Source organism: Temnothorax curvispinosus, unplaced genomic scaffold (assembly GCF_003070985.1).
Source record: "Temnothorax curvispinosus isolate PA1 unplaced genomic scaffold, ASM307098v1 QBEX01013717.1, whole genome shotgun sequence".
Lineage (NCBI taxonomy): Eukaryota > Metazoa > Arthropoda > Insecta > Hymenoptera > Formicidae > Temnothorax > Temnothorax curvispinosus.
In genome coordinates this window covers 600,164-626,572 of record NW_020223497.1, presented here as the reverse complement: position 1 = coordinate 626,572, position 26,409 = coordinate 600,164, and the positions used below count along the sequence as shown (strand labels likewise).

The following is a 26,409-nucleotide window of genomic DNA, read 5'->3' as shown; positions in this document are numbered from 1 at the left end:
GGATTAATCGATCACCGTTGCGGTTTAATCGGTTCTTGAAATCGAGCGCGACGACTTTTGCGCGCTAAGGCTTTAATTAACCGACGCGTGATCGATAGCAGATTAGAAGAGACACGTGCACACGGCGGATTACACTCCGCCGGGGCTAAAAATAACTCCCGCGATTTCATATTCGAGCCGCGATCCCGATCGCGGAATTTCGCTCGCGCGCGCGCGCGCAGCAAGCTTCTAATTAATTCCCGCGCTATAAAAAACATGCGGCCAAATAAATGCGTCCTGCAAACGGCACCCATTTTACTACTCGCTCGCTTGCTCATGCTGCACCTGCACACGGCCGACTGACATTTTTCGTGATCTTCATCACGGGGAGACTCGAAATGCAGTCCACCTTGAAGGTGGACTAACCGTAGAGGTACGTCGCCCCATGAAAATGCAAATTGTATATCCCCCCCCCTCTAACGACTCGCGCCCTTGGACACTATTTTATGGTGATTGGATGAGTCTTAAAATGCGGCGCGTACTTACGGGGCGGATTTAGTGTTTCACTTGCTACCGCCATAACCCCCGGCCCCTCTCTGTATCCCCCTTATAATCGACCTGCGCTTACCTGAAACATAAAGAAACACGACGATATTAGGCACGGCCGAGCGATAGTACCATGGAAAGGTTACTCCGCGAGAAATATCGAGGTGATCGACTTAACGGAGAAGCGGCCGCTTTGCCAAATCGCCTGTAAAATGCCCGAGTTACGGCCGGAAAGGCCACGAAAATCGTACGGCAACGGAGAAACCGATCCACCGATCGCCGGTATATCTCCCCGCTAGAAATGGAAACGATGATAAGCCGATAGTTTAGCGGGACGCACTTAGAATACGTGTCAACTACCTCGAGCCACTGCAGCTCGCGCGCTGCTGCATTTCGCGATGCGTTACAAAAACAAGTAAAACGACGGACAACATATCGCCGCGACGGACGGCACGAATTGCGTAATAGTACGTGATATATCGTATTTATTCGTTATTAAAAGAACATACAAATTGAAACTCTCATTTATTTTTCGACGTCTGAGCTTGCGATGTAATATCACGAAAACAATTTCCTCTTTGTATCTTTCGTGCGATAAATTTAGCAGGTTGCGTATGTGCCATCTACCAATTCTGTTGTAACGCATCGAGTTGCAAAAGTGAGCCGTATATATCTATATATTATCGGAGCATAAGAAATATTGTTCTACTTTTGTATGATATTTCTGCAATAATGCATCTAAATTTATTTTTTGTAAAAAATAATAAACATAATATAATAATATGGCAGCTTTGCCTGAAACACTCCAATGCATTTAGTGCATATAACTAAATGCACCTGATGTTCAAAAGAAAACTACTTAAGATATTCTTTTAATGTCAACATTGTAGATAACGATCGTCATATGATAAATCTTTCATGTGCGATGTACTATACGATAAAAATATTTTTCTATCATAAAAAACATTTTTTAAATAACAGAACCAATGTGTTTTTTATACGGTGATAAGGAGTGAATCTTAGCGCTATCGATGCTCATTGATAAGCGACGCCGAAGTGCCTTGTAATTAACGCCGCTGGATACAGGCGTGTGTCAATAAAATTTGATAAATGCGCGACCGGGGTACGCGATGTTTTACGAGCGAGACACCATCGGTGGGCCGCACGTCGGTGGCTTTTACGCGTCCCATAAACCGGTACATCTGCATTGCGCTAATGTGCGAGTTCGCGTATCCGCAATCGTTTCAATCTCGCGGGTCACCAAGCGGGGCAAGCGTCATTAAAATTCTAACATTTTCGTTTAATACGAATCACGCGTCTCACCGCGAGAAACGCGCGAATCAGGCAGATATCGCAGACGTTACAAATCAAGTGAGTAAATATGAATTTTAATTAACCAAGAGTTTCTGCTTTTTTAAGAGAAAGCCAGGTAATATCTATATAATTTTTCTCATTTCGATATTCGAGAAGAAGAACGATGTGAAAGCTGTCGCGCCGGAATTAATTTACTCCGTATACCGCTCGCTTCCTCGCGGTACGGCACATTCCAATTAATTATCCAACTTACTGTCGCCCGTTCGCGGCCTCTTCCTCGATGCGTATCATTTGCATAAATAATACTAAACTATCTTCGCACCGCGCATCTGCCAGCTTCCTTCCCTTGTTAATCCCGACTTCTAGCTCGCATTATTCTTCACGCTATGTGTATATATTATTCTACGCGGCTCATCTACGTGCCGTTATCTCGACGTTTCGTAAATTTCGCGGATCCGTCGGCTTGGATGCTGCTGAGAAGCTCGTTTCCTTATTACCAGCCGCAGGTGTAATCAGTGACGATTCTCCGTTAGAATCACGGGGAAGGAGCGGAGGAAAACGAAAAGACGAGGACGAGGATGCATGTAGAGGCGGATAAAGTAGATGATATGGTTCGATCGATCCTCTGAAATAATGACTCAGCTTGCTAATACGGAACGGAAACGAGATCGATATATCACGCGAATCTCTGCGAATCGATGGACAGATATTAGTGACTATAGTAACAGTTTTGTAAGTAATCGATATCAAACAACGCTCGCGACACTTCGCGTGTCACAATATCAATTAGTGATACGTAATATAATTTTCCTGTTGGCGACAATTGCTTCTTGCTTCTTTAAATCGCAGTAGAGAATTTATTCTTAATGTGAAAGAAAGAATAGAAACTTGTTCTTTGATGTCTATTAATGTACAAGAAAAAGAAAATATATAAAAAGATCTGCACCGTTTGTATTCCCAGATAGCAGAGTGACGTCGAATGACGTATATTAATAACGTCTTAATAATAACGTCTCTAACGTCAATAAAACATCATTAAGACGTCTTTAGACGTCATTTTGCTACACTGAGAGAAATACTTTTTTAATTATTAATATACCATGAGTTTAGACTTGATATCTTTGTCAGAAATATACAAATGTCAATGTAAATTCGTAATATTTAATAATAATATACGTAACTGTATAGTAAAAATATCATCAATTTATATGAAATTGTATGTATATTAAATGTAATGTCTTTGTAATTAACAAATTTATATTAATTATTAATATAAGTATAATCAATAATCTCAAATAAATTATTTCATTTGTCAAAATTGATAAAATATTTTACGCAAACATACATTTATTTGTGACAAAGAAAGTCAATGTTATATTATTACTAATAATCTTTATTATTAATAAAGTACGGACTGCGGTATGCAGTAATATTATTTTTATACTGATAAATGTAGTTATATTCAGTGATACGCAATATAGCATATAATATTAATTATGAAGAAATATTTATTAGGGACGGACATAAAAAATTCTTACATTAACGACAAAGCATGTATATTAACTATTAATATACTGTTCTCTCAGTGTACCTGGGTTATTACGAGTAATATCGCTATATTATAAGACTACTCCGTATTTCGTAATATCAAGTTAATATTAGTTTTTTATTGAATAATTTATAAAAGAGAAGTACGATTAAAAAGACATTTCTTGCTCTGTAGTAGGCACTTTATCGCAGTGCAATATTTCTCATCTGTTCAATCCGACTTCGAGATGAATTTTACGAACAGAATGAGAAAGATTGCTTGGAATGTGCTCGCGTTTCATTTCCACGAGGAAGACGAGGGCTTTCAACGTTTCTTTAATTAAACGCGAAACATCGCGAACGGAGAATTCCGCTCCGGTCGACGTATCGCCAGGGGGTGCGAAAAGTCTCTCGTCGGCAGGCAGAATCTACTATAGACGCGGAGATCGTCGGCACACTTTCGTCACGAATAACGCGCGCTCGCATATCCCGCGATTTAGTTGCTAAACCGGTCGAAGGTGCAGCGCAGAAGCCGCAAATTAACGTTATTCACGCGGTGCAACGCGATGCGCCGACCGCGATGGGCCGCGCGCGCGCGGGCAAAGTTGCATCGTCACGAGACTCGATGAATTTTATTAGGCTCGTTCGTCCCACAGCGACTTTATCGTGCGCGCTCGTCTCAAGGCTGCGCGTAGACAGGCCGGCTTTCCTCGGCTCTGCTCGATTAATCGGTTTATATGTCGCTTCCTTTTGATTTGTTTGTCATGGGAGTCTAGCCGCCGACGGGGGGGGAGGGGGTTCCGGCGTCGTAAATACGACTTAGGCGAGAATTGTGGAATTATAAAGATAGAAATGCTATAAATAACGCGGAAATGGAAATAAGCGAGAGACCGCGAGAAGCGCGGCGATCTAGTCGATTAATAAAGATGCTCGTTTAATTAGCGCGTTGTGCGGCCCCGCCGTGCGCCGCGCGATGATTTATGAAGTCGGCGTAATCCGCGCGACGCGGTAAAAAGCGATCGCGAAAAGGACATCGTCATTTAGATATCAAATTTATTCATAAACGTTCGATATGGACTGGAAAGTATTTTAATTGGAGCGATAACTGCGCTTCCTTTTGCTCCCTTTCCACGCCGTTATTTATGTGCCTATACTCTTTATATATCAATACCTAGGTGACAAGATAAAATAGGATTCAGTCGGGAAACGGGCGATTCAGCGGTGCATTCTTGTGAGACGAAACGCGGTCTCCGATGTATGTAAATGCGGACCCGAACGCGTGTGCCGCTTCGTTGTTGCACCAGTAGGTGGCAATCTAATACGGTGCAGCGGATGCATTCGTATGCACCAGATGAAGCGGGTATGCCAGGAGGCAATTTGTGCTGCCTGTTCTCAGGGGTGCGAGAGCCGCTTTTTCGATTGCGATTTATTTGCGCACGTGGGTCTTCTCATTCGTGACATTTCGCGTGACACGTGGATGGATCGAAATTCGGAGTGTATGAAATATGGACGGCGGTAGAAATTATCAACGAAGGACGTCGGGCCTTTCCGCGATTGAAAGATTTATACACTCGAAAGAATAATTTATGAAATAACTGGCAAAATTAACAACGTTTTATTTTGATAGAACAGTTGTAGAAATGTATTTCCTCTAACAAGATATAAAAAAACCTATATGAGAATCGTTAAAAATGTTTCTATGTAAGTTTATAATTAAACAGTCATGATTTTAAGCTTTGTGTAAAAACATTTCCCATTTATCTTCATTTTTATTTATTCATAAAATATCGAGAATTTTTAGTAAAGTTGCACCTAGTATTATATAAAACAACGTCGATTTGTAAAAGGTCGATTTATAGCGGTGCTGGTAGCGAACAAAACATTCGCAAAAGGAACCGAAAGTTACCGAAAGTTTGCTTCTCTGGTTTTATTGTTATTGACGTTGGAAACACGATTTCCTTCTGCTTGCTAATAATTGACTGCGTCCCGAGTGGCGCGCGCTGTATGCTTTTTTTCGATCTCGGAACAAACTTTGATGCAATTAACAGACGGATACAGACGTGCACGCTCGCTTTCCCCTCATCCGATGTGTCGCGGATTATTCTCAACGGAATTTCTAACGGAGAAAATATGTGCCCAGGCTGCTTCACACTTCCGCAAAAAAAATGAGTCTCATGGGATAACGATTTATCGTTTCCTGCGGGAAACGAAATAGCGATCTTTATTAACGAATCAGATTGGAGCAATGCTTACTCCGATTTCCAACACGTTCTGCAATAAGTGCAGTGCGAGAAGTATTTTGCTTTTAACACAGAGTTCGAAGTTTGCCTAGTATTATTGAATTATAAGAAAGATCAAAGTGTGAAATATTACACGTTGCAAGAAGCAGAGTCGATCGAGATAACTGTGATACACTCGAGATAAACCTGATACTACTATAGAATATTTTCTAATAATAAACCTGATAATCATTGTAATGTTGTTGCAAGCAATAATGTTACTTATTCGACATGCACTTTGAAATCTTTAAGACAAAATAATTATCTATTATATCATTCGAAGACATTTCCGTATCACAATCACTTTCGGTAATCGTATCTTACTACATATACGCGGCTTGCAATCTTGCTGGAAGCTATTATATTGTGAAAAAAAAGTCGCGGGATATTTTCTGAACGTTATCGTTTTAAATTCAAGATGTTATACCTTCGGCAAAAAAATGGAAGTATCTTTAGTACGCTTTAATACGCTTATATACAAGCACGGCGTTATCTCGTTATTATCTGACACAGGCTCGGTTTCGATGCATCTATTCCCGAACCGATTACCGCGCATTACCTCGCCATTACGCCACATTGTCTCGGAATATTAATAAGCCAATAGCTATCATCTCACCCCGACATCTTCGATCGCGACGCCGCGGTTTCTCGAGAGGCATGCGCCGGATTGCCGGTACCGTCCACGACAATGGCGTGAAATTCAAAAGTCGGCGGAGGTGGCGAGAGAAAGGAAAAGAAAAGGGACGAGATATCGAGGAAACTCTCGTGGATGGCGCGGCGGTGCAATCAACGGGGTGTATCCGCCCGCGAAACTCGGACTCTCATATGCATACCCGTCCCGCGCCATAATAAATCCGACAATTTGCATGAATGCACGCGTATAATACGACGCTGGGCGCCGTGTAGAAAGCGGGCGCCGTGTGATTTTCAGGGGAATTATAAATCCCGTCCGCGAGGAATTACGAGGGCGCGAGATAGGCATCTCGGAAGATAAACGTCGGATTCTGGCTCTTTGCTTGCCGCCTCCACTTTTTACTCGCCTTTGAGTTGTCTTGTTTAAGGAAAAAAAATACATATCGTGTTTATAAGCGTGTGACAACACGTTCAGGTATTTGTTTTCGAATGTTCCACGAAATATAGAAGAAAAGATTTGAAATAATCATACTAAAGTAGGTCAAACTCTATATAGAAAATTAATTTTGGCTCTGAATGATTGTTACAGAAACAAACGAGAATAAAATGTTAATTAAATTACCCCAACGTTGAGGAATTATTAATGAACATATCTATTGTTATAAATTAAAGTAAAAGTATAAAAAATTATTAAAAATGTAATAGTGACATAAAATCAATACGCCGAGAAGTAATGTTAAATTTAGAATAAAATTACATTTTGATGTTGTTTGTTTCGAGTATACTGGCAATGGGATAAAAAAAATAATAAGTTGTAATTTCATTAAAAATATAATTATACTAATGTTTTGCTATATCAACGTAAATAAATTAATTCACGTTATTATATTAAAAGCGAAGTATTTCTGATAGTACTACAAATCGGACAATACGACCATAACAAATAAATTTGCAATAATACGCATCGATATTATTGCAATATATCGGCAATATCAGTAAATTACAACACTACTAAATACTACGTTACCTCGGATCGCGAATTAATCTTTCATCTTACTTTCTCTCTACATCGAAAGACCTGAATTATTCACCGTGAAATACACGATGTGGCTTTTAATTGTCTCCATATATCGCGCCACTGTTTTTCTCATTGTGTAACAACGCTTTAAATGCAAAATGCGGCTATTCGCTGAACCGTCAAATCATTTGAACAAGTGTTACAGTTAGACAATGAAGACGTTGTGTTCCTAATAAACGCTAAAGATTGAAAGAAAAATCTCGAGTCTCATTATAAAATCTTTGACATTTACACTGGTGGAAATGGAAAAAAGAATATCAAGAACACTTTATCCCTGCGATATCCGATAACGCTGTGTTTATTCGCACGATAAAAAAAAGCAAGATCGTATGGAAATCTTTGTTGAGGATACCTTACAGGTATGTTGGTAGTGATATCAGCCCTTCATGGTATTCTTTTTTCCATTTCCACCATGCAATGTAAATGCGTTTTTATATCAACAAAATTGTGAGAATTTCATTACTCTATTATGATTTTAAAGAAACGAAATCAAAATCATTCTTCTTATCTGACAAAAATGATCCTTGAACTCAACACGAAACGATATATCAGCATAAAACATTCAATTAAAATTCATTTGTAAAATGGTCAGAATTGCATCGAACAAGATAATTTGTGCGCGATGCAATTGCATTCCCACGAACGCAATCGAAATATCCTGTTTCACTCATTGTCTTATTAGCCTTTATCGGAAGGTGCTGGTGCATTCTCAGGTGTAAACGCACCTCGTTCCACGAAGAGTACGCATTCGAACTTTCTAAACTGCAATTTGTCTCGATCGCTGATATCTCACCTCGCGCGATCGTTCTTTTGTTATCGACTTTACGGCATAGGAAATTAGAGGGATGCCGCGCAATTATTACTGACTGGTGAAATCGAGAAAGCTCTCTTCGTGCAATGCTTATGTATAATCAAATATTCGTTGCGACACTCACGTATTCGTTTAAAGTAACTTTTAGACGATTTAATGTCGAGTAAGATGCATTATGCAATAACGCAATTGATTGAACTTTTAGTGATTATACGTCTGTGTAATCAGCAACATAATATAATATTATGATTATTCTTTGACATTAAAAAGAGTTAAGGTCGTTTTTCTTTAAATTAATTAATTAACTAATTACAATAATTAGTAGAATACTTTTCAATAAGAATCTTTTAAACATAATATTTTAAACTGTATTGCCAGTGAATATATTGATTTTCTTTAATTTCCTCCAGAAGTTAGCTATTCTAATTTATGGCTTCTATACCAAGTACTGCAGAAATATATGCACTTCCATATAATTTGTCCTCAAAAATCGATAAATCGAAAATTACAAGCAATAATCCCGAGCCCAGTCCATTGGTACCACCGACTGCGTTATGATGTTTTCCATCTACTCACAAGGCAACCGTCGAAAATAAATCTCACGCAGGGAGTGAGGGCGGCAGCTTATAACCAAGGGCTACTTAGTGGTGACCAGAGGCACGTTTCCCGTAAGACAAACAAGCTGACTTCGCGGTACCAACGCCGATCACTATGCCGCGTTTATATTGTGATCTATTATAAGACCCACGGGCCTCCGCAAATAAATCCTGACGCGCACGTTGCAGCAAACGTAATATACTACGTTTTACGCGAAATCCGCGAATTACGCAGCCGAACGAGACTGTCGGTCTACGTCGGTCGGGTTGAACGACTGCCCATTACACTTTCATCGCGACAAAACGAACCATGTCATAAAATTTGTTATAATATCTAAAATATTCGATTGTTAATTTAACTTTGATTAAATCTTCGTTTTATTTTATTTAGCTTTCTCAATAACCTTTTTTCATAAACTATGTATGTATTATATGGTTGATGTAATAATACAATTAGTATTTGCACTTTTTGTAGTTTTGATAAACGATACGAATCGCGGTCAACGTATAATATTCGCTAATATTTTCTATAATTCTCGCTAATATTCGCACGTTTCACGGTTTTGATAAACGATATGTGAATTGTGGTCAATGTTCAACAATAAAAGGTCATTTCAAATAAAAGGTTGCTCGCGCAATAAAGCGCTCGTCCCATTGTATTGCTATTAATCTTATTACAATCATCTCGTATTTCCAATCAAAATAAAAATCTGATACAAACGCGCAGAAATGCCACGATGTAAACGCGATAGATAGAGTTGTTTAACATGACATAGGCATGCAAATATAAGTCGGATCTAATTGAAACCGCATATCATACGTCTAACAAAATAATTATTTTAGTAATGCGTAGTTATGTATGACGGAGCTGAACAACATCTACATTACGCCAAGTTTATCATCATTGTTTATTAAAGTAGAAAAGCGGATGCAGCTTGCACCGAAAGTTCAGCCAAAGCGCTATTCCATGAAACATCATTAACAACTTTCGCGCAACGGTAACGCACAGATTGCACTCGAAATTATTGCGCAAATTTCGCGTAAATCCGACAAACCGAGAAATATTCTGAAAATTTGTAAATAAACAAGATGTTTTACGTAAATTTTCATAAATGCTACCGTCGAAATGCGAGATGTTGCACAATAAACAAGAAAGAAAAAAGGAATAAAAGTTCGCGTGTTGGTAAGAATTAATTTAAAAACCTGTTTTGCTTAATCCCAATAATAACAATCTATCTTCTTTCCTTCTTAAATATGTCAATTAAAATTGAAAGGAAGAAACTTTCCTCGAAGCCGTTTTATCGACGGATTGCGTCTTTCTCGTTTTCACGACGGGGGATAAAAGTTTTTTCAAGTTAAGCAGATAGGAGCTATATGAGGATTAGTATAAAGCAGTTTTAACCGCATAATTCGTTTCTACCGCTTTTGCAGGATCTCGCGACATAATCCCTTTGATCCTCCTCGAAACTGAAACCTAGGGCAACCAGAAAGGATTTCACCGAAAGATGAACTTCAACAAAATGAAAACACCGCACGGTATGTTTTCAGCAAAGAAAGACTCTGTTCCCCGTTTGTATGGGATTTTAGAACGTCAAAAAAATGTTACAGGCGAATTTATAACCCGGAATTTAGTGCGCCAAACGTAAGTTGAAAATAAACTTGAGCACTTATGTATTCATAGAATTACATGTCGCGCATTAGAATAACATGAACGCACACAAAGTTATTAATATATATGGAAATCTAAAAATAAATGTTAAAATAGAAATTCTAAAGAATATATACACACGAAAGTATAAATAACGTATAATATATAAACTTCAGTAATGGAATTTATTAATATTTTGTAAATCCATTTTAATACGCACGTGTCCCGAATTATTTAAAATCGTCAGTTTAGTTGAAAATGCAAGCGCGAGTATAAAAAAAAATATAAGCTGAGTTAATAAAAGCGAAAATTAGTTTTATTTTGCGGTAGTAATAAAAAAATATTACAGCTTTCGTCGAATAAATATTTACCTACCACCCCACTCAATAACCGCAAAGATATACAGATAAAAAAATTTTACATAGTTTTCAATATTTTTAATATTTTCAACGTAGCAATAATATTAACTAAATCCGTAATATTTAAATTACTACTATCCGATACTATAATATTGCGTTCATCCAGAATCAATACGTATCCGAAACAGTTATTTAATAATAATTAAATAAATCGTTTTGCTGTTGCACATTTATACTTTTAACTTTTGTAGCAAATGTCTTGCTTATTTTTTATAAGTATTGAATTACATCGACACATTTCTTAATAAATTCCGAGAAATAACGTATTCGTTTTTTATATTCCGCCGCTTTGGTGGTCTTCTCGATTCGAATCGTTCAGCGTTACGTTTGTGCATTACGAAAGAGTCCTATTGTTTCGTGGAGGCACACATTTCATCGCGACAACCCGTAATTATCGCAGCCCCGCGAAATACTTTCTGGGTCGATTGAAATCCACGATTTATCGTGCGCGATAATTGCACGTAAAATACTTTGCCTTTCACTGTTCGCCGCAACAAAATCTCACTGGCGATCGAACAAGTCAATAAAGAAGTGTTTAATACGCCGATTTGTTTAACCATAGAACGAGTCGTATAGTAATTATTCTCTCATCGATGGCACATATTGCTCGCAATTTTGTAGCAATAAACGATCATGAGATTGTCATGAACAACGTATGCGATCCTCTCCTTATTTATTAATTTTATTGACATGAGAAAACATGCCATACACGGTCAGCCGATATTTTCCAATTAAACGAGAGTCAGCCAAAGCTTTTGTTAAAATGCACCTGCTATCGCGAAAGCCAGCGAGGCATTGAATATTGTCAAAGAATAATTAAATCTGATATGTTGCGCAATCCCAACCGACTGCCAGAATGTTCGACTTAAATTGACCCAGTTATTCTCGCAGAAAAAGGTGTTCCGTAATACTTGAACTAAGAATGTTTATTCGGAAAACCGATTGATTTTCCTATTGACCGTACGCTGACCAAAATATTCAATGTTATATGTTCGAAATAACTATATGCCGAACAATGAATACCATATAATTGCAAAAATTTTGAAAAAAATCTGCTTGATACATATATTATATTTAATATACGTTATTTACTAATAGCAAACTTTAATTGTTATATACAAATTGTTTGCTTTTTTTTTAAAGATAACTTGAGAGTGGTGAAGGATTATGATTTTTTAAACAAATCAAGAAAGTCAGATTATTTTGTCAAAGAATGTGTCACAGTTTAATCTTATTTTTTTTTAACTTATTAAAATCATGTAATTTTATTGCTCTTAGAACAAATATTGCATCACGAGAATCAAAACTCAAACTTTTGTTTTAAACTTCATCTAAGTTCTTTAATCAAGTTGCGATTGTAGATATGATGAAACAAATATTAAAATAACTCTCAAAATGTATTTGTTAAATACGTGTCTCAAGATTGGTTTCAGTCGAGTTCTTCAGCCGAAACATATGACTACAAATACGAAGTAAATTTGTAAAGCATTGTAAGGAAAAATTTTTATAATGACATAATTTTCTTAACATTTAATGTTAAGTTATTTCATACAAAGAAAACAGAAAAAATAGAAGCGCGAGGAAGATGAAGCCTATGATATATTGAGACAGGTTCTATTTACTATATATAAATCCGCTTATATATCATATATCTTTGAGGCTTGTGGTGTTTTCGTGACACGTGTCATGCCGTTTAACGCTAGTTTTACGACGCATAAAGATATCTCTTCGCATACGAGCATGTTCCAGCCGGTCACTCGAGATGTTGCTTTTCACCAGCTGTTGTTTCAGCGGTAAACGAAATTTCCACGGGATCGTTCTCGGAAATCGGAAAGAAAACACGGGCTGTCTTTATGACTTGCCGGAACGATACTCAATTGCTTTGAAGCAGGTGGCATCTGAGACCGCGTGCAAAATGTTTTTGACGGCTGCAAAATTGTCATGAACGAGATAACGGCTAACCAATGATACGTCAACGCATGCGGAAGATTCAGTCAATAATGTATGTTTCACGTTTATCGCGTGAAAACCTCAGCGTTAAATTTAGTTAAAAATACGTATCGTTGATTGCTATAAATAACACGAATGTTGAAAGCGGAAATGCAATTTTCATGTGACATTTTCTCTAGAAAATATCCAATGAACCGGAACTTCGAAAATAGAAATGTCAGATTTATACAATTTCACGAAAATCACGTGATATACATAACAAATAAATGAATGATCGAAGTAAAACAGATCCAGGACTGATATAGATCTCGCACCATTATATCATTATCATCTGACACGCGAATATGAATTTTATTGGGACTGCCGACGTGTGTCACTTTTGAGGTGACACGCATCTATCAATTATAACTGACAATTTGCGAAAACTACCTATCACGCTCGACCAAGCCGTATTTTTACGTCTGTGATAACAGAATCGCCTGTCCTATACATTTTTATCACTTGTGATTGTCTAATATTAACGTATGCTAGATAATGGAAAGGAGATGAACTATATATCGACAAATAGTCTATACATAAGAATGAAAAATAATTATTTAAAAACAAAAATCGCTTTTAAGAAAATATAATATGTAGTAAATATATTCTTTTATTTATCTCCAATAATCTGTATCCCCAAATTGTTTTTATCGTCAGCCGTTGCTTTGTAATTTTAAGAAATGTGTCTTTCTAACAACGAAACGCTTACCTGCGATTTTCCGCTCGCGCATTCGTCGCCATAGCGCTTCCGCCTTGCGCATCGGCCAGTTCTCGACTTTCGTGCTGAAACTGCGGAAGAACTTGTACTCCTTAAAGTGCGACATTCTTCTACCACCGGTGTTTCTGGTCTGATCGATGTTACCGGAACTCGTTGTAGTGCTGTCTCGGCAATCCTCACTCGACATGCCTAGCATTAAAAACTAATTCCCGTTTCTATTTCACGTATATGTAGCGCTAAGTCGCGTCAATCCAATGAACAATTTATCCAAATTTGAACCGTGCGGCATGTTTCTTCTTCTTGCAAAAGGTACCACGTCATTATTGAAGTCCCGTTTAATATTTCCTTGATGCAAAAAATATTCTCTTTCAGTCAAAATACTTCTATATAACTTCTATATATAATTTTATCTCATATCTTCATTCAGAATAAATAGCTTCAAAATATTTTATATCTGTCTTATGCCTTAAGACTTTGCATGTAAAATAATATATCTTCTCTCAAAAATCACAACTTTAGATTGGAAGAACGTATATATTTTCACGGTAAAAAGCATGAGAAAATCGAGAGCGACTTCTAGTTTTGCTGCAAGCCGTACCACATGTTGCCATCAATTGTGCATGTGTTCGGAAGATGATTATTTGTCACACCGTCGATATGAATCCCTTCCGGAAGTCAACGAGATAAACTAATGTATCGTAGCACAAAGCTACTGTGTCACGATTCTTTACTTTGGAGGCTAACAAGAGTATCCCTCTTTGATTTTTGTCAGAAAAAAACATTTTTCCGATAAAATAAATTGGCTTCAATTAAATCAATTTATTAGCCATTGCTTTAAAAATTCTTCCCAATTGCTCTGTCCAATACTTCTGATTTATTTCTCCACTTAATTATTTCCGTTTCATGAATTCATCTCGTAGATTTTCTCAGAATACTGGGAAATAATCTTGTCCGTTCTCCCGCGAAAAGGACTTTTATTCGTGACAACCGCTCGTTTAGAGAAATAAGGAGATATAAAGTTTGTACGGTTAATGCGAAACGATTCTGAGAACTTACGTCGACCAAACGATTAAATGATCCGGTACAATTCTCGATCTCGAAGAGACTCCATCGCATGTCCAGCAGGTGATCCTATATTTTGTTGAGAGAGGCAGAGACCAGCTGAGCTTGATAGCTGCCGGCCGTCGATTGACCTCTGCCATTTAATTAAATTCTCTTCGGATACCAGTATAATCTTCTCGCTGTTCTTGAGGAATATCGAAGTTTCGCCCGAAGATGTTCACACTTCAAGGAAACATGTTCTGCGTTGCATCGAAACTGCAAGTATCGATTACGAGTTCTTCTTCAACCGAAAACCGTGTCGCATTTCGCTTCAAATAATCCCGTATTCTCTTGTTGGATCTAAATGATATTTACATTTTGAATTGAAAAAGCGATTATAAGAGAAAAGTTTAAGGGTTTTTAAATTAATTTCTTTTAAATTCGTATAACAATATTAATCAATTATATTAAATAATTGCATTTGGCACATCCGATCTCTTAATAAATATAAAATTTGAAAACAAAATAAAAAAATTATAACCACTTTGCTTATTATATCGTAATTAACATGGCAAAGATGGCAGAACAAATCATTTTTATATAATAAAAATGTATGTAAAAAGAGATATCAAATGAGAAAATTGTCATAGAAGAACATGCAGCAGACATATTCATTATGGAAAACTCGTGAACAAAGCAGTTAGAGAATCTAATAAAATATTGAGAGTTGAAGCTTAAAATATCTTTTTCCCCTTGACACGTAAATCGATAAGAGAAAATGAATATAGACGAGTATTGCCAGACATTGACTTCCGACGTGTATTGATCTTATTATTTGTCGACGGAATATGTGAAAACTATATTAAAATCTCGAAATACAGTAAAGGTGCGACAAAGATAAAAAAGTTACCATGGCATATTGACAAGAGTTGGAAAACATAAATCAATTGAAAATTATTTAGAGAAGGCTAACAAGACCAAAAATCAATCCTAAACACAAGCATTAAACTTTAAATTAAATTTTGGGATTTGATATAAATACAAAAAGAACACATACTTTCTGTCGGAAACTTTAGTGAAGATGAAAGAGTTGCTTTGAATGCGATCATTATCGTTCATTACAACCATATTCTCAATTTAATTTAAGTTTCCTGTTCACTAGATACGCAATTAAAACGAGATCTTGCGTCCTAACTGTCCTGCTGAGAGACACGCGGAAGCATTCGCTCGAAGCAAGAATCGGTCATTTCGACGGACAAAAACAAGTTATATTGCACGTAGTAAAATTATTTTTCTTTCTCGATCGTCTAATGATCGATAACTTTCAGTCGGCATTTTATGAAGCCGAAGAAAGCGATGCGCCGACTCTTTAATTGTTGAGGAAAAAGATGTGCATTGACATAAATGAGAACGCTGTTTCCTTCTGAAATTTTCGTCACCGTCAACACCGTAAATCCTAATTTTCGAAATTCCAAGTTTGCGACAAAATAGGAAACTTAAATTATTTCTAACTCAGAGAGAAATCTGTATCAACGCGACAACCGCGATGTTCATTAACATGCGCAGCTTTAATCTTAATTTGACACACGGCGATGAATTCCTATCAAAACCGGTGAAACTTAAGCTTCAAGCAAGATGAAAGTGTACTGTTTTCAAGTGTACTTAGAAATTTTGCAAACTTATCCTCTCATCTTCTGGTTTGATAATATTCTTTCTTAAAGACCTAAAAGTCATTAATTCCAGGCTTTCAGGTAAAAGATATTATCCGTCTTTGCTGCCTGCTAAAGGTTCACACTTCACCAGTTTCCTTTATGCAGGTTTCTCTGATTCAAGTTCCCAACTCGCGCTATCTCCCTTTCTCCTAACATAAATAATCTAATTAAAATTATTTGTCTCTTCTTTGCTGCAATTTTCCGTTCGCGACTTTTAACACTTTTCTTTTTCATCTTCAAAGACTTGCACAAGCCATCGGAGGGAAAAAAATAGATCGAGTTATCTCTCGCGTAAAATCAAATTCCGAGTTTCGCTAACGAGCTTTCCCGCGTTGCTGCGAGCTCGATAGCTACGCGATCGATATGTTTCTCCAAAGTCATCGTGGCGCACGCAAATTAATCGGGCATCCCGTAAAATGCCAAGCCATCGACATCTTCCGCATCCGCGAAAAAAAAAAAAAAACGTTCTAACAGGTCCCGGTTGCAGAGAAAGCCGCGAAACCGTGAATAGGTGAAAATGCAGCTACGAGCGCGTGAGCATATGCGCGCACAAAGGCGCCTCTCTTCAAGGTTACTCAGCACCTCTCCAGGCGTGCGATGGAGAGATTTATTGCGCAAGCCACGGTGGTGTGTACATTGTCGAAGAAAAGCAGTAATCACGATGCTTAACGAGCGATTTGTGGCACTTTACAGTGACGACACCTCACTGGTAACAGGTTGCGACGGCCTCGCGAACCATCTCCCGATCTCGTCTCCGACGCGACGGTCTCATCCGCGTCGGATTTCACGAGACGCATCCGGGCGCATCTGAGAACTGTCAGTCATCTGGTGCACTCCAGATCGCCGCGTATCTTCTACTGAATCATGTGATTATGTCAACGTGTTGTTACGCGAATTATTTACAGTTACGTCGCTGAATCACCGAACGTATCTAGATTTCGCGTTCCGACAAAGACGTTTTATTTTGTAAAATTTTCAAATAAAATTTTCTTATGAGAACAAAAATATTTAGAAGACGTAGTATAAACTCTTCGAAAGCATGTTAATATTTTAATCACCTTCATTTTTGGAGTTTTTGCGTTATTCAGATAGCTTTATCGCGTTGTTGGAATACCATAATCTGCAATTTATAAGCATCTCGATAAGCGTATATTTATAAATAAATGGAAAATTTATAGCATGACCTTTCGCGGTTCGCAGCATCATCTAGATAGAGTGGCAAGAAGTGTGATTATTAAATCGCTGAAAACTACAAAGCAAAATACGAGAATCATATTATAATGTAAAAAGATTGATTTTACGAATTTAAGATTAATCACAATAACAAATTATACAGAAATTATTATCTAATAAGTAATTAATAAACTAAATCTCAATGCGCGTATCAATTTATCCTTAAAAAATTACGCTTCTAAATATTTTCTTTATTTCGAGAGCTGTTAAAAAATACAAGGGTCGGATAAAATAATCACGATTTCATCGAAACGTCATTTATCAGGCGATACCAGAGTCGCTAATTAGCGAAATCGGATCTGAATAAAAAAAATTACGGCACGATATTTCGCGCTCGTGTGAGCTTAGCCGCCGTTTCGACCATTTGTCAACTAAATCGCGATCGCGGCCGCTGCAAGATTTGCATGCGTCAAAGTCACTTATCCGGCCGATCGCTAAATATACTGCTATTAGATAAGTTGCAGTCTTTTCTCTCTGTTTGTCAACGAGGGTCAACAATAGCCAGCGACATGGAAAGGAAACCGAGACGCCTTTCTCCCGCCGTTGTTCGAGCGAACCGAACTAATGGCGAGATTAAATACTTCCCGGGCGAACAATAAGGAAGCTATCTCCTCGTACGATCAGGCATCGATCTTAATTCGGTATTGTTACGAAACATCACTTAACCATTGACCAACGTGAAACGGCCTGTCGTCTCGAATAAACTTCAATCTACCAAAGATCAATGGATAGAATGGATCGAAAGCTTTTACGTATGGAAACGTTTACGTTTATTTGCTACGTTGAAAGCGATGAAAGTGGCTTAGACAGGTGCCATCTAATGACTAATTAAGAGAGACATTATGGTCATTATTAACGTTCATTTACCGGCTTTTTATAGGAGCGACCGCAATAATAAAATCGACAGGTCAGACAATTCATACGTGACTAACACAAAGTTACATAAAGGGAAAGTAAATTTTTTGCGAGAGCTTAAATATCTGTGTAGATATAGAAGAGACTATATACGATGACACGACAGAAAGTAAAAAATGAAATTGTTTTACGTGTAGATCTCGCTCAATGTGAAAACTTCTTTTTTCTCTTTTGCCATGTCATCTTACATTTAGAGGTCATCCAATATGTAGTCTCTTCCATCTTCGCGGATATTTAAGCTCTTGCAAAAAATTTACTGCGCGTTAATACATTTAAATGAAAAATGACAGCCGATTGCGTTCCTGTCACGCTATCGCAGTCACGCCTCGTTTCGCAAAATTGTGCAAATTTCGTGAAACGCGCGACGGAAAGCGACGATATTTGTCGCCGCGAATAATTGCGACAAAATGGCGAACCCGCGCGCAAATGGAGCGTGACCGTTATACGAGCAACGACAGCGGCGAATTTCGCGGATTCCGCCTGTCAATAATGTTGCTGTCACGCTTCGATAGACATTTCACGGCGAGGACCGCCGCGGGCCTCGGGTATTTTTAGCGCCGGAACTTTCATCGGATGAAAATAGTATAACGAAATGCATAAAGTTACGGCGGCCAGTTACGCACTGTCTCGTGAGAACTGAGACTCAAGGGAGACCTGCTGAACCGAATCTCACGTTTCTGTAATTACGCGTGGAAGTGCTACCAGATGCGCAGATATCTTGACAGGAATGTAGACGATACGGAAAACTGATCGCAATCTGAATACCGTAAGAAAGCATTCTAGTTGTTTTCGATAGCTATCCCCATGAAATATTTGACAAACCTAATTAATTCAATAATGCAAGCTTATCATCCTCTATCTTGTTAAATTCTCCGAGCTCAGAAAGAAACTTTTGAAGAACAAAATTTCTTATTTTTTTTGTATTTTCTTCAATCTGGAGTTTAATAGCGTGAAATCATATAAAACGTTCTTTTATAATAAAGTGTAAAAATAAATTAATAAAATTTTTTTAAATCCCAAGATTTTATTTCAGAAAATTTATTTTTTAATTATAGAATTAATTTAAAAACTTATATATTCCGTATTTGAATTCCAAGTTTATTTCAATAGGATTTATTTTTCAATTATGTCTTCATAGTTTTTGTCAAAATATCGGTTTATTACTTTTAACGATATTAATTAAATTTGAAAAATAAAATTTTAATAATTCGAAATTCTCTCATATTTTCTTAATTTTTTGGCCTGAAAATAAGTTAATAATATATTTTTTTACAATTTTTTAATGGCGCAGTAATTACATTTTCTTTAGTGGTATCATAAACCGATAGAACCATAATCATAGTACGTGACTTCTAATATAAATAGAACCATTATAAAAACTATTATTTGCTCATGTTTTGATCGTTTATTGCAAAAAAGTTACACCACTGGATTAAAGACAAGAAAAACTTGGTCGCTGACAATTATAAATGTTTTTAAACATCTCTGCGGGATACTAATGTGTTACGTCAACGTGCTGATGGATGACGGATACCAAACGCCGCACGAAAGCGCGCGCGCGTACGAGTTTGACGGACCGGTGTCCGAAAATTATAAAACACTTTTCCAAGAAGCAGCCAGCTGTTGCTGCAAAATATCGTTCCGTTCTCTTAATCCTTCTCTCACTTTTTTCCTCTGAAATCTGCGGAATCTATATTAAGAGCGCCTAAAGATTCCTGATAATAATGTATAAAAATAGAAAGATCGAAGATTTTCATCTCACGAAATAATATTAGAACACTTCGCGTGCAGATTATTTTCTCACACACCTTATCATTTTTCATATTAAAATTTCAAGAAACCCATAAAAAAAAAGAATGTACATACATTCCGATAAAATTAATCAATCTGCTGCATGCTCCGAAATAGCCCAATGACCCTCAAAATTCTCCTATAATCGCTCATATCGAAGAGATCGCCCTAGAGACGCGGTCGGCCACAATTATTCGTATATACCTCGGGCTTCGATGGTCGATTAATGAAGCGTGCGCGCGATGACACGGCTCGAAACGAGTCGTGTGACAGCGCGATAAATGCGCGCGCGAGTCGCGTGGAAGACCGCCTCGTAAACTGCGACCCAACGCCGCGGTGCCCGTGATAGCGACGACTGGCGACGACTTCCACCGGGGAACGGAACGAAAGCTACCGGCGACGACGACGACGGCGACGGCGGCAGCGGCGGCGCCGCGGCGCAAGCGTCCCGCGCAACCCGCTCTTTTCCGCGCTTTTCTCCGCGCGATCGGATCGAATCACCTGCGCTGCAACATGATTTTGCGCGTAATGCCTGCGGTGCCACCGACGCAGAGCCGATGTGATTAATTCGCGCAAACCGCAGGATCAATTGTCGAAAATTACGGATGCTCTCGGTGCACTTTACTCGCATTCAGAGAAGATTCCGTTCGGATCTGCAATATATCCGGCTATCGCACGATCGTAACTGATATTTATTTAACGATTCGCTCCGCGGGTGTTCTGGGTATCAGATACTCGGATGTAACAGCGTTATGTTCACTTGAAAAAAGAAATGTTCGAAACTCGAGACGCTTTAACAATTCGTGTACGGGAAACGATATCGGGGAAGTTTAAATGGTATTTTTGTGTCGACAAGTTTTTTTTATCATGCTTCGAATATCGATCCATTTTTTTACGACATTGTAACGAAAGTTTTATAGAATGCTGTTCCAGTTTGCTCGGCAAGGATTAATCTGATATCGTTGTAATGAGCTTTTCGAACTGTCATTTGTTTCCAGTCTTCCTATTCACGTATCGCGTATCGCGTGTTAGTATAGCTTTCTATAGACAATGCAAAGCAAACCAAAAGCTATTATGATAATATTATAGAATAACATTCAGCTGATATTAATTATAATGTTCCCGCTGTTTCAATAGCCAATGGTACTGAAAGAGATTATATATCGATAATATTATTTTGAGTATAAAATTAAACATTGGATTGTTGTTTGATGTCCCAAATGTGTAAACAGTAATTTATAAATATGTATAATATTTAAAATTACAGAGTAAACTTTCTCATATTATAAAATTCCTTTTCATGTCACTAGATTTATAACAGAAGAGAAATATAAGTATTTTATGGAAATATCAGAAAATGTAATTTCCGTATCTAAATGCGAGAGACAGGGTTTTTGGATTAACGGGAAACTCGATCGTTAACCCCAATCGTGAATCACCGCGGTGTCATCGGCTATAAATTTCTAACAAGACGAAGAAGAAGAAGTAATTTATTGCTTCTATATTATTTTGTGCCAATCATTTTCCGTCGTGTAAATTGAGCACGAATCTTTCCGGTTTGTTCGACAAACTGACTTGTAAAAAAATAATGAGTACGATAAGCGAACGCGCGCGCAAGAAGATATTAATTCGAATCGTCGATGGAGAAGCAATAAACGTATCTCTTTTCATCGCCATCCGCTTGTAGAATTGTTCTATTTATTTTTATACTTCCATCGCCGAATCCGCGTGGCACTAATGCGATCCATATTCGCGCGAGAGTTGTTCCTGAATGATTAATTTTAGCACAGCGCAGCCGCCGCGGAGGGAATTCCTTAAGGATATCATTCCTTGGAACAAACAAATGGTTCTCGCTTTGAACTATAACATGATAATAAAATAATGAGGGAAAGAGATGAGCTGTCACATTACAAAGCTACAAAGCTTCAAGGATAAAACGCAGAGAAGCGAATATCTATTCGTATAAAATAAACATTCTTTCTTCGTTCATATAAAATAAACGTTTTTTCTTGATAATTCGGAATTTTATCAAAATTAAAGTTCAAGCATCTGGATTTTTGTGACAAGTTATGATTTTAGTAATCCAGATATTTGATCTTTGGTGATTTTAATAAAATTCCGAATTATTGTATAATCATCCGACTCAGAAAATCGATAGCTCCTCATCGGCCGTCGGGGAAAATATGGGTGTGAGCTTGTATTTTTACCCCAGATAATAAATAAATTCCCCTTGCGACGCCATACAGGTAATTTTCTAGTTCAAGGCGGCAGAATATTGCTGATTTTCCACTCTGTAGCGAGCCATCACATGCAGAGTCGCTTCTTTTCATCTATTATATTTCTGTCGTAAGATTTATTCGATTAACGCGTTGCCGATTAGATCGCCGCGGGCGAGAAGGAAAGTGCATCGCCGGCGCGCATCCATAGATCCATTCTAGCCGTGGGCGTGTCTATACCGGAAGTCATAATCACGTCACGCCACGAGATCGCGCCGCGAGAAAGCAATTAGTTCACGTCGATAATTAATTAAACTTTCGCGATCAAATTCGCGACACAATACAGCGTGCGCTTCAGGAGGCAGGAAGCGATGGAGGAACTTTCATGTAGAGCGCGACAGAAGATGTGGTTGAATCTCTCGACATCTATCATTATTTTTACATTGCTACGAAGAAGTTAATTAAATTTCCTTTTTCTATTTTTACATCACACACATATACCTCTCTTATCTAGAGTTATGATATCTTGAATTCTGTATTACCTGCACTCAATATAAATATGAGAGATATAAATCTGACCGTAAAAAAGTTTTGATTACTTTGATACATTTTGTTTAATGAGATTAATTAAAGAATTGCAGTATCCCATTTGCATTTAGTGTGTAGCTTCAAGATGTTCTCATCGAAATAGCGTAATCGGATAAATCTCAGAATAATGGCACGATCATTACGCGAAAATTACAAGGGGTCACGACACCCCCGGGTGTCTTCAATTAATTGCGGGATACGTAATAGCATGCGGTATTACACGCGCGTAAGTCAAGCCGGATGCAGCATGCATCCCCTAATGAACCTTCAGGCATCGCATTACCTGTATCACCGCGATCGTAGGGTGAAAATTCCGACGTTTCCAGCGCGCCACCGCAAATTGCGTTCAATCGCGTTGCACTCCCATGAGGGAAATTAATTACGCACTAAACTCGTTAGCGGATGCTCTCGAACCGATATTGTTCGAGAAGTTCGGTATCGATCACGATCGTTCCCGATCAAAGATGTCAATATTCATTATGGTGCGTGTCGGCCTCATTTGCATCCCACGCGAGGAGCGTAAATTAATGGCAGATTGGGATCGTAAGCTGACAACCACCGTTCAAATGTAATCAGACGCGGATCGGAGAGATGCCGGTCCTGCCACGTGTGATTTATGCGGTGGTCCGAATAACCAAAGTGTCAGGATAACCGTCATTCGTTTTGGATAACAGAGTTTCTCACAAATTGAATATATATAAACTCTATAAAGTGTATAAGTTCAGTTAATTTCTCGGAAGTTTGTCGAGCGTCCCGTGTAGAATTCAATTATTCTATTGAATTTTTTGCATTTGTATATATGTATAATAATTTTTCAGCATTTCGAAATGTCAAATGTCACTTCGTGTGCAGTTATTCGTTTAAGCGCCAAATATAAATGTCATCGTACATCGCATCGTAGCTCATATTTTCATGTTTCAGCTAGAATGCGAGAAATTACATTACACAAATTGGAAGCTCTCTCTCTACTCTCGCTTCGCGTGGGAGAGTCACAGAATCCTTTTCCTAAATTCACCGAGTGTGCAATCGCGCGCGTAATCGAGTAAACGCGGATTGTCGATATCGTCTTGAAATCGAATCATCGTTTTTCCTCGGAAAGGTCAGCCGATGACCATTAAAAGTTCACCGTGTTCGTTATAAGAAATACACGGTACCTACTGTTAAACGACATCGAGTTCACCGGCTCGTATGATCAAGTGGAATAGTTATTCTGGCCAACGGAGAAACGTACCTGATAGTTGTCGTTCCGACTGCGAGCGCGGCTGCTGCAAGCTCTGAAAGCAACGGAGAACGCATCATTAGTTTGAGAAACATCGTGGTTGCACGAGACCGTGGGCAAAGGGTCAAAAGAGTGTTTTTAGCATGAACGATGCATTTACTGCGCTCAGGTAACCGCAGCGACAGATATATTTCGAATTGCCACGGTAAAAGCATCGCTCAAAATGAATTAGCTCGCCCGCTTAACGATCAGTTAGTGGATTAGTAAACCCCATTTCACCTAGGCGTGAAACAAGCCGTCAAAGAGCTGTAAGTACATCTATTTAAAACATTTCAAGTTTCCACATGAACTAAGTGTAACAAATCAGACATTTAATTATTAATTTAGCGGCGTGGCTTGATAACGTAATTTTTCATAGAACTGGTTTAACTTCGTCTTACATAGAGCTATCAATTGTTTGATATATAATAGTCAGTGATACACAAAAGACTATTCTTCATTGTCGGGGAATCCTAACTTCATATTATTTCCATAGCAACGAGAGATAACTAATAATCGACGCGACATTGAATCGTGACCCACTTGCAGTATTGAGCCAGTCGGCCTCGAAAACAACGAACAACCGTGACCTTATCTACACCATGCTCTACCGAGCGGATGCGTCGTCGATCGATATCCTTCCAATATTCACGAAAAAAGTGAGAAGTTTGTAATTAACCTCGTAATACACGCGATCTTGCATGCGATACTCCATGTTTTCGTATCGAAAAGGGCATTTTAAAATTAATTAATTCCCTCTACACGGAATCGCTAAGTGTAAAATTAATATATCAAAGCAGCTACGGGAATAGTCAAAAAGTTGATTGAATTACAGCATTAGCTTTATACCAATATATGATATAACAATTCTGAAAAACGTTTAATTCATATTTTAATTACTCCGTCATTATTCTTCAAAGCTTATTAAAACGTTCATTAAAATGTGATTCATAATGGAAATCACACAAACAAAGCGCGACCAGAAAATGAGCAGGGTGACGAAGTGAGGCGCGACTTTGAAAAAGGGGTCCTCGCCATTACGTGATCACAAGTCTCTAGGTATATGCCATATTTAAAAATCGTAGACCAGCCGTCAAATATTTTTCAAGCAAAACCGAATAGGCGTGGCTATCTTTTTTACGACTTACTAGGCTTCAAAGCGGATCCTACGAAATTCTCAAACAAAAGTTATATCGTTTCTCGGAATCCCGTTTACTCTGTCGAATCACTTTGTCCATCGATTACAAACGAGATACGAGGCGAAACAACGTGACGTAGAAATACACAATACTTTTGCGAAAAATTTCTCCGTAATTCTCAAAAGAATGTGTCGTTTTTAAACCGCTGCATTCCGAGAAGCATATTTTGCAAAAGAAACGCACGAAAGGCAGCTGCGTCACTGCAGTCTTGGCAGTTTTAAAAATAAATATTTCTGATCTCTATTTTATCCTGCAATGTTTCTGTATATAGTATCGCAATAAAACGAGCGCGATAACAGCCAAGGATCTTCTAAGAAAAGATAAATTATTCTTCTTCTATATCCGTACAAATAAAATATTAATAAAATGTTATAGATTTAAGATCAAGTAATGTGAATTTTTGTAATTTCAGGATAAAATGAGCAGCATATATCAAAATGCGCATTTCAAGTATTAAAATAAATTCCATTGCATATTCAGCGCTGTTCTCCTGGCTAGATACAGATTTCTATAATGGTGCGTGTCCACTTGCGAGTAAGAACTCTCGAGAGCAAAAAGAGAGAAAGAGAGAGAGACTCTCGAAAGTATCTCTCTCTCTCTCTTTCTTTTTGCTCTCGAGAGTTCTTACTCGCAGGTGGAGACGCACCATAACGTTTACGAAACCGAATTAACGGTCGATTAAAATTTTCACTACATAAGACGCGTCACGCGTGAGGTTTCTCGCATAACGTTTGATTCGTTACGGATGCTGATTCGAAAAAGAACAATTGTATGTCACTTGCGATTTCCGAGATACAAAGAGAGACAGAGCGACAGAGAGAGAGAGAGAGAGAGACAGAGAGACAGAGAGACAGAGAGACAGAGAGACAGAGAGAGAGACAGAGAGAGAGACAGAGACAGAGAGAGAGAGAGAGAGAGA

At 38.0% G+C, this 26,409-nt stretch overlaps 1 protein-coding gene across 2 annotated transcripts in view; it reads right to left on the bottom strand.

Moving 5' to 3' along the window:
- The window catches only part of LOC112463841 (rho GTPase-activating protein 7), a 212,710-nt gene that overhangs the window by 104,878 nt on the left and 81,423 nt on the right, over window positions 1-26,409 (bottom strand). For both annotated transcript variants that reach the window (XM_025030464.1, XM_025030465.1), the window contains exon 8: window positions 24,265-24,307. In XM_025030464.1, coding sequence (XP_024886232.1) covers window positions 24,265-24,307 — 43 coding nt within the window. The remainder of the gene's footprint in view (window positions 1-24,264; window positions 24,308-26,409) is intronic.